General features: G+C 52.1%; 1 protein-coding gene across 1 annotated transcript in view; it reads left to right on the forward strand.

Moving 5' to 3' along the window:
* The window catches only part of naxd (NAD(P)HX dehydratase), a 29,847-nt gene extending 14,630 nt beyond the window's left edge, over window positions 1-15,217 (forward strand). The window contains exons 5-7 of the mRNA XM_038817959.1: window positions 5,951-6,071; window positions 13,204-13,324; window positions 14,806-15,217. Of these exons, the coding sequence (XP_038673887.1) occupies window positions 5,951-6,071; window positions 13,204-13,324; window positions 14,806-14,968 (405 nt within the window). The 3' untranslated portion in view covers window positions 14,969-15,217. The remainder of the gene's footprint in view (window positions 1-5,950; window positions 6,072-13,203; window positions 13,325-14,805) is intronic.
* Window positions 15,218-15,568: the final 351 nt, after the last annotated feature.

Raw genomic sequence — 15,568 nt, forward strand, 5'->3', positions numbered from 1 at the left:
ACCAACCCAAACTCCATCTGAAGCCTCTGCCTCTCCTTCAACAACCCTGCCCCTGGGGTATCCGAGAACCTTCTATGTATCTGCAGAATCTGAATCTCGCCCACTAACTTGCTACCCTCTGCTTGTTCTTTTTCTCTGTGCGCCCGGATGAATATGAACTCCCCCCCCCCCCCCCCCCCCCCCCCCCAAACACTGTCTTGAGCGCCTCCCATAATGTGGGGGCTGAGACCTCACCTCTATCGGTGAGTTCCACATACCCCTGGATGACTGCCCTCACCCACTTGCACACCACCTCATCTGCAAGCAACCCTCCATCCAGTCTCCACAGTGGGCGCTGCCCCCCCCCCCCCCCCCCCCCCCACACTGCGCGCGTGGTCTGAAACCTTGGATCTCCGAAAACCCCGAGTCAGCGATCACCGCCGGCAGCATAATGAATTTTAACAACAGGGAAAATCATTTATTAAAGATGGAAACGTTGGATTATGATAGAATACTCCTTTATTCCACCTCTTAGTTTAACAACTACACACTGATTTTAAGATTGACACAGATTAAAAAGTACATTTGAAACTACAATGGTCTCATTAATACAAAGTCCCTTTGAACACACAGATTGGTTGTGGTCAAATACAGACATTCCGCTCTGAATCCAAGTTAGCGTTTGTGGATTTCTCCTCCGAATCCCCCCCAGATGATTTTCATTAGGGTGTCTCCACCTCCACTCCCAAAAACATGCTTTAAAATCTTCTCTCGTGATAATACTTTCCTGTAGTGGTTTGCATTCTGAAATCTAGTCCAGGTTTTCCAAAGGACAGTTTTAAACAGAGCTTCCACTCCACTTTTAACAGTGAATCCAATCCAAGATTTCGCACCAACCCCTTTAGGATTTGTGTTGATAGCTGTACAAGCAGCTCACAATTTCTTTAATACTCGATTCCCAGACTGTATTAAAATGACATCGGGGCGGCATGGTAGCGCAGTGGTTAGCGCCTCACGGCACCGAGGACCTGAATTTGATCCTGGCCCTGGGGCACTGTCCGTTGGAGTTTGCACATTCTCCCCGTGTCTGCATGGGTCTCAACCCTACAACCCAAAGATGTTCAGGGTAAGTGGATTGGCCACGCTAAGTTGCCCATTAATTGGAAAAAAAAGAATAGGGTACTCTAAATAATTAAAATGACATCAAACGTTTCATCTACCTCTGAAGTCTGCTGTCCCACTTGAAATCTGGTTACTGCAATTATCTCCTTAATTCAGAACACTTTGTTTACTCTTCCTTGAATTCTTCTGTTAAATACCCTGATCTCTGTTCTTATTACTCCAGTCGTCTTAAACATTCTTACTGTCCCAATTCCCTGATAATCTGGATTTTATATGGTTCCTTTGGAAGCATGCACCTTTGAAACCCCCTTGTCTTGTCCAGCTTCTCCTGGCAGAGTTGAGAGACGGTCAATTCTCACTGTCCTGTATCCAACTGCAATAGGGCAGCACAGTGGTTAGCACTGTTGCTTTACAGCTCCAGGATCCCAGGTTCGATTCCCGGCTTGGGTCACTGTCTGGGCGGAGTCTGCGCGTTCTCCCCGTGTCTGCGTGGGTTTCCTCCGGGTGCTCCGGTTTCCTCCCACAAGTCTCAAAAGACGTGCTATTAGGTGAATTGGACATCCTGAATTCTCCCTCTGTGTACCTGAACAGGCGCTGGAATGTGGCGACTAGGGGATTTCCACAGTAACTCCATTGCAGTGTTAATATAAGCCGACTTGTGACAATAAAGATTATTATTATACACCCAACTAAAACTTAAAAGCCTTTTTACCTTACAGGGCCTCCAATTGCTGAGCAAAAGCCACATATCACTGCTGGCCTATTTATTCTTTACGTTGTAATTCTCTCGAAGCACAATAGAATCACAGTTGGAACTTAACAAACCCCCACCCATACAAACACCTTCGTACCATTCCAGGCACAGAAATATTAAATTAAACACATAAAACTGTCTTATTTCTAAACAGGTGGATGAGGGTAAAGCGGTTGATGTGGTGTATATGGATTTCAGTAAGGCGTTTGATAAGGTTCCCCACGGTAGGCTATTGCAGAAAATACGGAAGTATGGGATTGAAGGTGATTTAGCGGTTTGGATCAGTAATTGGCTAGCTGAAAGAAGACGGAAGGTGGTGGTTGATGGCAAATGTTCATCCTGGAGTTCAGTTACTAGTGGTGTACCGCAAGGATCTATTTTGGGGCCACTGCTGTTTGTCATTTTTATAAATGACCTGGAAGAGGGTGTAGAAGGATGGGTTAGTAAATTTGCAGATGACACGAAGGTCGGTGGAGTTGTGGATAGTGCTGAAGGATGTTATAGGTTACAGAGGGACATAGATAAGCTGCAGAACTGGGCTGAGAGGTGACAGATGGAGTTTAATGCGGAAAAGTGTGAGGTGGTTCACTTTGGAAGGAGTAACAGGAATGCAGAGTACTGGGCTAATGGCAAGAATCTTGGTAGTGTAGATGAACAGAGAGATCTCGGCACCCAGGTACATAAATCCCTGAAGGTTGCAAACCAGGTTAATAGGGCTGTTAAGAAGGCATATGGTGTGCTAGCCTTTATCAGTAGGGGGATTGAGTTTCGGAGCCACGAGGTCATGCAGCAGCTGTACAAAACTCTGGTGCGGCCGCACCTGGAGTATTGCGTGCAGTTCTGGTCACCACATTATAGGAAGGATGTGGAAGCTTTGGAAAGGGTTCAGAGGATATTTACTAGGAGGTTGCCTGGTATGGAGGGAAGGTCTTACGAGGAAAGGCTCAGGGACTTGAGGTTGTTTTTGTTAGAGAGAAAAGGCTGAGAGGTGACTTAATAGAGACATATAAGACAGGGTTAGATAGGGTGGACAGTGAGAGTCTTTTTCCTCGGATGGTGATGACCAACACGAGGGGACATAGCTTTAAATTGAGGGGTGGTAGATATAGGACAGATGTCAGAGGCAGTTTCTTTACTCAGAGAGTAGTAGGGGTGTGGAACGCCCTGCCTGCAACAGTAGTAGACTCGCCAAATTTAAGGGCATTTAAGTGGTCACTGGATAGACATATGGATGAAAATGGAATAGTGTAGGTCAGATAGGCTTCAGATGGTTTCACAGGTCGGTGCAACATCGAGGGCCGAAGGGCCTGTACTGCGCTGTAGTGTTCTATGTTTACCAGTACCAATATACATCCCTTAAAACAACCTTTGTTTTCCTAACACAAATATATCCCTCTTGGAGTATGGACACCAAAGCTGTAGACAGTGGTCCAGGAGAGGCTCACTAATACCACTTATACCTGTTACAATACTTTCCTACATTTATACTCTAACCACCTTGCAATAAAAGACTGAATTTCATTGACCTTCCTAATTACCTGCTGCACCTGCATGCTGACCTTTTGTGATTCATGTACTAGGTCACCCCGATCCCTCTGTACTGCAGTATTCTGCAATCTCTCTCTCCATGTGCCAGGTCACCCCGATCCCTCTGTACTGCAGTATTCTGCAATCTCTCTCCATGCACCAGGTCACCCCGATCCCTCTGTACTGCAGTATTCTGCAATCTCTCTCTCCATACACCAGGTCACCCAGATCCCTCTATACTGAGTATTATACAATCTCTCTAATGCACCAGGTCAGCCCGATCCCTCTGTACTGCAGTATTCTGCAATCTCTCTCCATGTACCAGGTCACCCCGATCCCTCTGTACTGCAGTATTCTGCAATCTCTCTCTCCATGCACCAGGTCACCCCGATCCCTCTGTCTTGCAGTATTCTGCGATCTCTCTCCATGTACCAGGTCACCCCGATCCCTCTGTACTGCAGTATTCTGCAATCTCTCTCCATGTAGCAGGTCACCCAGATCCCTCTGTACTGCAGTATTCTGCAATCTCTCTCTCCATGTACCAGGTCACCCCGATCCCTCTGTACTGCAGTATTCTGCAATCTCTCTCTCCATGCATTAGGTCACCCCGATCCCTCTGTACTGCAGTATTCTGCAATCTCTCTCTCCATGCACCAGGTCACCCCGATCCCTCTGTACTGCAGTATTCTGCGATCTCTCTCCATGTACCAGGTCACCCCGATCCCTCTGTACTTCAGTATTCTGCGATCTCTCTCCATGTAGCAGGTCACCCAGATCCCTCTATACTGCAGTATTCTGCAATCTCTCTCTCCATGCACCAGGTCAGCCCGATCCCTCTGTACTGCAGTATTCTGCAATCTCTCTCCGTGTACCAGGTCACCCCGATCCCTCTGTACTGCAGTATTCTGCGATCTCTCTCCATGTACCAGGTCACCCCGATCCCTCTGTACTTCAGTATTCTGCGATCTCTCTCCATGTAGCAGGTCACCCAGATCCCTCTATACTGCAGTATTCTGCAATCTCTCTCTCCATGCACCAGGTCACCCAGATCCCTCTATACTGCAGTATTCTGCAATCTCTCTCTCCATGCACCAGGTCACCCAGATCCCTCTGTACTGCAGTATTCTGCAATCTCTCTCTCCATGCACCAGGTCACCCAGATCCCTCTGTACTGCAGTATTCTGCAATCTCTCTCCATGTACCAGGTCACCCCGATCCCTCTGTACTGCAGTATTCTGCAATCTCTCTCTCCATGTACCAGGTCACACTGATCCCTCTGTACTGCAGTATTCTGCAATCTCTCTTCATGTACCAGGTCACCCCGATCCCTCTGTACTGTAGTATTCTGCAATCTCTCTCCGTGTACCAGGTCACCCCGATCCCTCTGTACTCAGTATTCTGCAATCTCTCTCCGTGTACCAGGTCACCCCGATCCCTCTGTACTCAGTATTCTGCAATCTCTCTCCGTGTACCAGGTCACCCCGATCCCTCTGTACTGCAGTATTCTGCAATCTCTCTCCGTGTACCAGGTCACCCAGATCCCTCTATACTGCAGTATTCTGCAATCTCTCTCTCCATGTACCAGGTCACCCCGATCCCTCTGTACTGCAGTATTCTGCAATCTCTCTCTCCATGTACCAGGTCACCCCGATCCCTCTGTACTGCAGTATTCTGCAATCTCTCGCTCCATGTAGCAGGTCACCCCGATCCCTCTGTACTGCAGTATTCTGCAATCTCTCTCTCCATGTACCAGGTCACCCCTATCCCTCTGTACTGCAGTATTCTGCAATCTCTCTCCATGTACCAGGTCACCCCGATCCCTCTGTACTGCAGTATTCTGCGATCTCTCTCTCCATGCACCAGGTCACCCCGATCCCTCTGTACTGCAGTATTCTGCAATCTCTCTCCATGCACCAGGTCACCCCGATCCCTCTGTCTTGCAGTATTCTGCGATCTCTCTCTCCATGTACCAGGTCACCCAGATCCCTCTGTACTCAGTATTCTGCGATCTCTCTCCATGTAGCAGGTCACCCAGATCCCTCTGTACTGCAGTATTCTGCAATCTCTCTCTCCATGTACCAGGTCACCCAGATCCCTCTGTACTCAGTATTCTGCAATCTCTCTCCATGTACCAGATCACCCAGATCCCTCTGTACTGCAGTATTCTGCGATCTCTCTCTCCATGCACCAGGTCACCCCGATCCCTCTGTACTGCAGTATTCTGCGATCTCTCTCCATTTCGATACTTTGCTGCTTTTCGATTCCTCCTGTCAAAGATGACAAACTCGGATTTTTGCACAAAGCGGTAACCCCCGTTCGCCTCGCTTACCTGTCTCCCTTTGCAGGCTTCCAAAAAGGCAATTGACTAAATATTTGAAAAGGATAAGTTTGCAGGACTTTAGGAAAAGAGCAGGGGAATAGGAATAATTGGAAAGTTCTTTCAAATGAGCTGGCTCAGACACAATGGGCCAAGTGGCTTCGTTCTGTGCTGTAAGATTCTGCTATGATTTTCACTCTTTGTTATAACCATTCGGGTAGATTAAAAGTCACATGGATTCTCTGTCTTAGCTCAAGGACCCTTTAGATGAATATGATCACCAAGGCAACTTGCTTCAACTGAGCCAAGCTCTGGGGAACGTGACTATTGTCCAGAAGGGGCAGAAAGATCTGATTTCCGATGGAACTACAGGTGAGCTTTACTAATGTAAACGTTGTCACTTAAATCCTTCCATCCTTCTGGCTGGCTGAGTGTCTCCAGGCTGACTGTGCAGGAACCCCCACAACCTTCCCAGAGGTCTGCCCTCCTCTACTTCTTGCCTGTTGCTCATTCCCAGTGTCCATCGTTGCACCATTGGTGACCATATCTTCAGCTGCCAGGCCCCTAGGCTCAGGAATCCCTCCCTCAACCTCTCCGCCTCTCTCTTACTTTAAGACACTTAAAAAGCCAGTGTCTTTGACCAACCTATCGTAATATCACCTCGTGGCTCCGTGTCAGATTGTGTCCATCGCTTCTGTAAGGCAGCTTGGGTCATTTTAAATTCACAGGTTGCTGTGGAAGCGACTGAGTTGTTGCAAAATCTTGAATATTTTTTTAAAATTCAGAGTACCCAATTCATTTTTTCCAATTAAGGGGCAATTTATCGTGTTCAATCCACCTAACCTGCACATCTTTGGGTTGTGGGGGTGAGACCCACGCAGACATGGGGAGAATGTGCAAACTCCACACGGACAGTGTCCCAGAGCCGGGATCGAACCTGGGACCTCGGCGCCGTGAGGCAGCAGTGCTAACTACTCGGCCACCGTGCTACCTAAAATCTTGAATATTAACAAGAGATGCATTAATGTGGATGAGTTTTAACAACCCTGGACACCAAACCAATTGGAAAGTGACAGGGATATATTGGCTTTACTTCATTAATTTTAAATTGCTGAGATCCTAATAATCCGCTTTTTAATTGTATAAAGGATGCTTGCCAAGAGTTCCTAGCTCTGAGCTCCTGATTGACAGTAATCAGTGCATTGAGGATCCGCCCACTGATATATTAAAATGATCCAATACAGGATTGGGAATTCGCAGCAAGTGGGAGGCTGTTTGCTGGACGGACCAGTGGCTCCATAAGGCTGCTGTCTCCCCGAGTCACACAACCTAGAGCCAATAACCGAGAAACTAAAACAGCCACAAGCAGCAAGAACACTTGTCGCTTGCCTCACTGTTTAGTGAGAGTATTGAGGTGACATGATTAATGATGCTGTCTATTACTCCTCACTTATTTCACAAATAAGATGTAATTTAAGATTGTCACCGGGCGACATATGACAGGACAGGGAGAACAAACCTCCATTCCGATTGCACCATTGATAATCTTGCAACTGCCAAAGTGTTCCACAGCTGATGCAGTCCAGTTGAGGAATATTCACAGTGCGGCACTCCCTCAGTACTGACCCTCTGACAGTGCAGCACTCCCTCAGTACTGACCCTCTGACAGTGCGGCACACCCTCAGTACTGACCCTCTGACAGTGCAGCACTCCCTCAGTACTGACCCTCTGACAGTGCAGCACTCCCTCAGTACTGACCCTCTGACAGTGCAGCACTCCCTCAGTACTGACCCTCTGACAGTGCGGCACTCCCTCAGTACTGACCCTCTGACAGTGCAGCACTCCCTCAGTACTGACCCTCTGACAGTGCGGCACACCCTCAGTACTGACCCTCTGACAGTGCAGCACTCCCTCAGTACTGACCCTCTGGCAGTGCGGCACTCCCTCAGTACTGACCCTCTGACAGTGCGGCACTCCCTCAGTACTGACCCTCTGACAGTGCAGCACTCCCTCAGTACTGACCCTCTGACAGTGCGGCACTCCCTCAGTACTGACCCTCTGACAGTGCAGCACTCCCTCAGTACTGACCCTCTGACAGTGCGGCACTCCCTCAGTACTGACCCTCTGACAGTGCGGCACTCCCTCAGTACTGACCCTCTGACAGTGCAGCACTCCCTCAGTACTGACCCTCTGACAGTGCAGCACTCCCTCAGTACTGACCCTCTGACAGTGCGGCACTCCCTCAGTACTGACCCTCTGACAGTGCGGCACTCCCTCAGTACTGACCCTCTGACAGTGCGGCACTCCCTCAGCACTGACCCTCTGACAGTGCGGCACTCCCTCAGTACTGACCCTCTGACAGTGCGGCACTCCCTCAGTACTGACCCTCTGACAGTGCAGCATACCCTCAGTACTGACCCACTGACAGTGCGGCACTCCCTCAGTACTGACCCTCTGACAGTGCAGCACTCCCTCAGTACTGACCCTCTGACAGTGCGGCACTCCCCCAGTACTGACCCTCTGACAGTGCGGCACTCCCTCAGTACTGACCCTCTGACAGTGCAGCACTCCCTCAGTACTGACCCTCTGACAGTGCGGCACACCCTCAGTACTGACCCTCTGACAGTGCAGCACTCCCTCAGTACTGACCCTCTGGCAGTGCGGCACTCCCTCAGTACTGACCCTCTGACAGTGCGGCACTCCCTCAGTACTGACCCTCTGACAGTGCAGCACTCCCTCAGTACTGACCCTCTGACAGTGCGGCACTCCCTCAGTACTGACCCTCTGACAGTGCAGCACTCCCTCAGTACTGACCCTCTGACAGTGCAGCACTCCCTCAGTACTGACCCTCTGACAGTGCGGCACTCCCTCAGTACTGACCCTCTGACAGTGCAGCACTCCCTCAGTACTGACCCTCTGACAGTGCAGCACTCCCTCAGTACTGACCCTCTGACAGTGCGGCACTCCCTCAGTACTGACCCTCTGACAGTGCGGCACTCCCTCAGTACTGACCCTCTGACAGTGCGGCACTCCCTCAGCACTAACCCTCTGACAGTGCGGCACTCCCTCAGTACTGACCCTCTGACAGTGCGGCACTCCCTCAGTACTGACCCTCTGACAGTGCAGCATACCCTCAGTACTGACCCACTGACAGTGCGGCACTCCCTCAGTACTGACCCTCTGACAGTGCAGCATACCCTCAGTACTGACCCTCTGACAGTGCGGCACTCCCTCAGTACTGACCCTCTGACAGTGCGGCACTCCCTCAGTACTGACCCTCTGACAGTGCCGCACTCCCTCAGTACTGACCCTCTGACAGTGCGGCACTCCCTCAGTACTGACCCTCTGACAGTGCAGCACTCCCTCAGTACTGACCCTCTGACAGTGCAGCACTCCCTCAGTACTGACCCTCTGACAGTGCAGCACTCCCTCAGTACTGACCCTCTGACAGTGCAGCACTCCCTCAGTACTGACCCTCTGACAGTGCGGCATTCCCTCAGTACTGACCCTCTGACAGTGCGGCACTCCCTCAGTACTGACCCTCTGACAGTGCAGCACTCCCTCAGTACTGACCCTCTGACAGTGCAGCACTCCCTCAGTACTGACCCTCTGACAGTGCTGCACTCCCTCAGTACTGACCCTCTGACAGTGCGGCACTCCCTCAGTACTGACCCTCTGACAGTGCGGCACTCCCTCAGTACTGACCCTCTGACAGAGCAGCACTCCCTCAGTACTGACCCTCTGACAGTGCAGCATCCCCTCAGTACTGACCCTCTGACAGTGCAGCACTCCCTCAGTACTGACCCTCTGACAGTGCGGCACTCCCTCAGTACTGACCCTCTGACAGTGCGGCACTCCCTCAGTACTGACCCTCTGACAGTGCGGCACTCCCTCAGTACTGACCCTCTGACAGTGCGGCACTCCCTCAGTACTGACCCTCTGACAGTGCGGCACTCCCTCAGTACTGACCCTCTGACAGTGCGGCACTCCCTCAGTACTGACCCTCTGACAGTGCGGCACTCCCTCAGTACTGACCCTCTGACAGTGCAGCACTCCCTCAGTACTGACCCTCTGACAGTGCGGCACTCCCTCAGTACTGACCCTCTGACAGTGCAGCATACCCTCAGTACTGACCCACTGACAGTGCGGCACTCCCTCAGTACTGACCCTCTGACAGTGCAGCATACCCTCAGTACTGACCCTCTGACAGTGCGGCACTCCCTCAGTACTGACCCTCTGACAGTGCGGCACTCCCTCAGTACTGACCCTCTGACAGTGCCGCACTCCCTCAGTACTGACCCTCTGACAGTGCGGCACTCCCTCAGTACTGACCCTCTGACAGTGCAGCACTCCCTCAGTACTGACCCTCTGACAGTGCAGCACTCCCTCAGTACTGACCCTCTGACAGTGCAGCACTCCCTCCGTACTGACCCTCTGACAGTGCAGCACTCCCTCAGTACTGACCCTCTGACAGTGCGGCACTCCCTCAGTACTGACCCTCTGACAGTGCCGCACTCCCTCAGTACTGACCCTCTGACAGTGCAGCACTCCCTCAGTACTGACCCTCTGACAGTGCAGCACTCCCTCACTACTGACCCTCTGACAGTGCGGCACTCCCTCAGTACTGACCCTCTGACAGTGCGGCACTCCCTCAGTACTGACCCTCTGACAGTGCAGCACTCCCTCAGTACTGACCCTCTGACAGTGCGGCACTCCCTCAGTACTGACCCTCTGACAGTGCAGCACTCCCTCAGTACTGACCCACTGACAGTGCGGCTCTCCCTCAGTACTGACCCTCTGACAGTGCGGCACTCCCTCAGTACTGACCCTCTGACAGTGCGGCACTCCCTCAGTACCGACCCTCTGACAGTGCGGCGCTCCCTCAGTACTGACCCTCTGACAGTGCGGCGCTCCCTCAGTACTGACCCTCTGACAGTGCAGCACTCCCTCAGTACTGACCGTCTGACAATGCGGCACTCCCTCTGTACTGACCCTCTGACAGTGCGGCACTCCCTCAGTACTGACCCTCTGACAGTGCGGCACTCCCTCAGTGCTGACCGTCTGACAGTGCGGCACTCCCTCAGTACTGACCCTCTGACAGTGCGGCACTCCCTCAGTACTGATCCTCTGACAGTGCAGCACTCCCTCAGTACTGACCCTCTGACAGTGCGGCACTCCCTCAGTACCGACCCTCTGACAGTGCGGCGCTCCCTCAGTACCGACCCTCTGACAGTGCGGCGCTCCCTCAGTACCGACCCTCTGACAGTGCGGCGCTCCCTCAGTACTGACCCTCTGACAGTGCGGCACTCCCTCAGTACTGACCCTCTGACAGTACGGCACTCCCTCAGTACTGACCCTCTGACAGTGCGGCACTCCCTCAGTACTGACCCTCTGACAGTGCAGCACTCCCTCAGTACTGACCCTCTGACAGTGCAGCACTCCCTCAGTACTGACCCTCTGACAGTGCAGCACTCCCTCAGTACTGACCCTCTGACAGTGCGGCACTCCCTCAGTACTGACCCTCTGACAGTGCGGCACTCCCTCAGTACTGACCCTCTGACAGTGCGGCACTCCCTCAGTACTGACCCTCTGACAGTGCAGCACTCCCTCAGTACTGACCCTCTGACAGTGCGGCACTCCCTCAGTACTGACCCTCTGACAGTGCGGCACTCCCTCAGTACTGACCCTCTGACAGAGCAGCACTCCCTCAGTACTGACCCTCTGACAGTGCAGCACTCCCTCAGTACTGACCCTCTGACAGAGCAGCACTCCCTCAGTACTGACCCTCTGACAGTGCAGCACTCCCTCAGTACTGACCCTCTGACAGTGCGGCACTCCCTTAGTACTGACCCTCTGACAGTGCGGCACTCCCTCAGCACTGACCCTCTGACAGTGCTGCACTCCCTCAGTACTGACCCTCTGACAGTGCAGCACTCCCTCAGTACTGACCCTCTGACAGAGCAGCACTCCCTCAGTACTGACCCTCTGACAGTGCAGCACTCCCTCAGTACTGACCCTCTGACAGTGCGGCCCTCCCTCAGTACTGACCCTCTGACAGTGCGGCACTCCCTCAGTACTGACCCTCTGACAGTGCAGCACTCCCTCAGTACTGACCCTCTGACAGTGCGGCACTCCCTTAGTACTGACCCTCTGACAGTGCGGCACTCCCTCAGTACTGACCCTCTGACAGTGCAGCACTCCCTCAGTACTGACCCTCTGACAGTGCGGCACTCCCTCAGTACTGACCCTCTGACAGTGCGGCACTCCCTCAGTACTGACCCTCTGACAGTACAGCACTCCCTCAGTACTGACCCTCTGACAGTGCGGCACTCCCTCAGTACTGACCCTCTGACAGTGCAGCGCTCCCTCAGTACTGACCCTCTGACAGTGCGGCACTCCCTCAGTACTGACCCTCTGACAGTGCGGCACTCCCTCAGTACTGACCCTCTGACAGTGCGGCACTCCCTCAGTACTGACCCTCTGACAGTGCGGCACTCCCTCAGTACTGACCCTCTGACAGTGCAGCACTCCCTCATTGATGCTAACCACCATGCTACCGTGAGGCCCCGCTAGCATGGTGGTTAGCATCAATGCTTCACAGCTCCAGGGTCCCAGGTTCGATTCCCGGCTGGGTCACTGTCTGTGTGGAGTCTGCACGTCCTCCCTGTGTGTGCGTGGGTTTCCTCCGGGTGCTCCGGTTTCCTCCCACAGTCCAAAGATGTGCGGGTTAGGTGGATTGGCCATGCTAAATTGCCCGTAGTGTAAGGTTAATGGGGGGATTGTTGGGTTACGGGTATACAGGTTACGTGGGTTTATGTAGGGTGATCATTGCTCGGCACAACATCGAGGGCCGAAGGGCCTGTTCTGTGCTGTACTGTTCTATGTTCTATGTACTGACCCTCTGACAGTGCAGCACTCCGATTGCACTGAACGTGTTAGCTTAGATTTTGTGCCCAATCCTGTGGAGTGTACCAGAAATCCCCATTGCTCTCTGTATTTGGGGGGCACAAATGGAGATGTTTGGGCACCTTCTTCAGACCCAACCATGTATCCATGTATCCAAGATAGGCAGGTTCCATGTGTCCATTGAGGTTATGGAAGTTATAGGGAGACCCTAGGGGAGCGTGCGGTGCGTGTGGATATTACAGAGGGGCCCGGGAGGGAGGGGGGGGGGGGGGGGGGGGGGATAGTTACAGGGAGCATTTGCACAGAAAATGTGAGATTTGATATGATTAAATGATTGTGCATTTCTGATCAGTGTGAAAAACAAATTGATGATTCTGCATTGCGTGATTTATATTCATCACTCAGATTTGGATTGTCCAATGTGATATTTGAATGTTTTAAACACTTATAATCATGTCATCGTCCACTGGAACAGAACCCTAATGATTAAACAAATTAAAAAACTTTCTCCTTTGTAAAAGACCTTAGTGAACGGCTAATTTAACCGGCATCTCTCGATAATGTTAAACTGACTGAGTACCTGTTTCTCTGTGTTTAGTGCTGGTTTGCACACAGCAAGGCAGTGGTCGAAGGTGTGGGGGTCAGGGAGACTTGCTGTCTGGATCACTGGGGGTCCTGACCCACTGGGCGTTGGCCGCTGGAGAGGAGAAAACAGATGGGTGAGAATGGCCATTGGTCTGTCTCTGATCGGTGGAAATGTGTTGATGGTTGTATTATTTCTGATGCTAACCAGCCCTTACCTTCACACGCAGGAGTAGCCCTTGTCTGGAATGGTGCCAGCACTCCCACCTCTTGTGCTTTGGGTTCAAACCCCACTCCAGACAGTAGCAGAGATCTAGACGATGTCAGGGAGAGGGCAGGCTGGAGTGCTGTATCTCACACCCAGTGGAATACTCCAGTCTAGTGTCTCGTCCCACCACCTCCCCCACATACACAGTATAAAGGGTAGTGGAGTGTAGGACTAACCCTCTATTGCCTGGCATCAATGTTACACTGGGGGTGGTGTTCATGTTGCAACCAGTCAGACTCCTGTCAGCTTCAATGTTACCAAAGAAAATAAAGAATAATATTTTGAGGGCAGCACGGCGGCGCAGTGGTTAGCACAGCTGCCTACGGCGCTGAGGACCCGTCTTTGATCCCAGCCCCGGGTCACTGTCCGTGTGGAGTTTGCACATTCTCCCCGTGTCTGCGTGGGTCTCACCCCCACAACCCAAAGATGTGCAGGGTAGGTGGATTGGCCACGCTAAATTGCCCCTTAATTGGGGAAAGAAAAATTATTGGGTATTCTAAATTTTTTTTAAAAAGAACAATATCCTGGTTTAACAGGATGATTATTTAAAACCCCTCCCTCCAGAAAGTGGATATGTCTGGTCAAGATCCAGATCCATGTGCCCTGGGCAGAAGAGACTTTTAAATTTATTTTCTCCTGTTTAGACATCCCCAGCCTCTGCCCCAACTCTCAGCTAAAACTCTGCAACGAGGCTTCTCTATTCCCCTCACTGCAGTGAGGCCAGCCTGGAACGAGCTGCTGTCCACCCCCCCCCCCCCCCCCCCCCCCCCCGGCCTGTCTGTGTCCTGGTCAGACTCCTACTGCCCCTCTGTGGCTGAAATGGAGAGGTTGTGTGTGAAAGTGAGAGAATGAAGGAGCATTATCTCACTGAGCTGACAGTGCTCCACTGCACTGATATATGCAGTGAATCAAGGACACAAAACACTAACCAGAAATGTTTTCGAGAGACTGTTCTTTACTGATCTATGTTAAGGGGAAGATTTAACAGACTTGCTCAAAATTATAAAAGGATTTGATAAAGGGAAACTGTTTTCACTGGCAGGAGGATTCGGTAACCATTAATTAAGATGATGGTTTTAAAAAAGCAGAGTGGGTGATGAGGAGAATCTGTTGTACACAATGAGTTGTGATCGGGAAGGTGTTGCCTGAGAAGGCAGTGGAAGCAGATTCAGGGAATTGGAGAGCATTTGAAAAGGAGGAATTTTCCGAGGTGTGGAGAAGGAGCAAGTGGCGTGTGACTAATTTGGATAACGCTTTTGGTGGGATGAAGCTGAGATGTATGATTGTAAGCGGTGGGAGTCCCTGAGCCTTTCACACAGGAGCTCATTGCACTCTTCATTTGCCTTCCAGATTAAACCCTACCCTTGTTGCTGCGTTCGGAGCCTGTGCCTTGACGAGGCAGTGCAACTACCAGGCTTTCCAGAAGCATCAACGCTCAATGACAACCTCGGACATGATTGTGGAGATCAGTACGGCTTTTAACAAACTCTTTGATAGCTACAGGGATGAATAGGTGGTTGAAGGGACAGGTGTAATGAATGCTATACTGACCGGCCAGAGTTTGTGGTTAGTCCTGGCTGTTTGCAGGCAGCTCACATAAAGTAACTTGGTAAAGTTTCGATGATGTTTTTCAAAAATGTACAAGCCCGGCAGCCAGCTAAAGAAGTGGATCCAGCAGTGCCGATGGGCCGAATTCCTATCTCCGGAAAAACACATCAAAATAATGGAAATGTAATGTAAGTGCTGGGGTGGGACAGGGCGGCTGGGGTGGGTCAGGGCGTGTGGGGTGGGACAGGGCGGCTGGGGTGGGACAGGGCGGGTGGGGTGGGTCAGGGCGTGTGGGGTGGGACAGGGCGTGTGGGGTGGGTCAGGGTGGCTGGGGTGGGACAGGGCGTGTGGGGTGGGACAGGGCAGCTGGGGTGGGACAGGGCGTGTGGGGTGGGTCAGGGTGTGTGGGGTGGGACAGGGCAGCTGGGGTGGGACAGGGCGTGTGGGGTGGGTCAGGGTGTGTGGGGTGGGACAGGGCATGTGGGGTGGGTCAGGGTGGCTGGGGTGGGTCAGGGCGTGTGGGGTGGGACAGGGCGTGTGGGGTGGGTCAGGGCGGCTGGGGTGG

The sequence above is a fragment of the Scyliorhinus canicula genome, chromosome 14 (genome assembly GCF_902713615.1).
Source record: "Scyliorhinus canicula chromosome 14, sScyCan1.1, whole genome shotgun sequence".
Classification (NCBI taxonomy): Eukaryota; Metazoa; Chordata; class Chondrichthyes; order Carcharhiniformes; family Scyliorhinidae; genus Scyliorhinus; species Scyliorhinus canicula.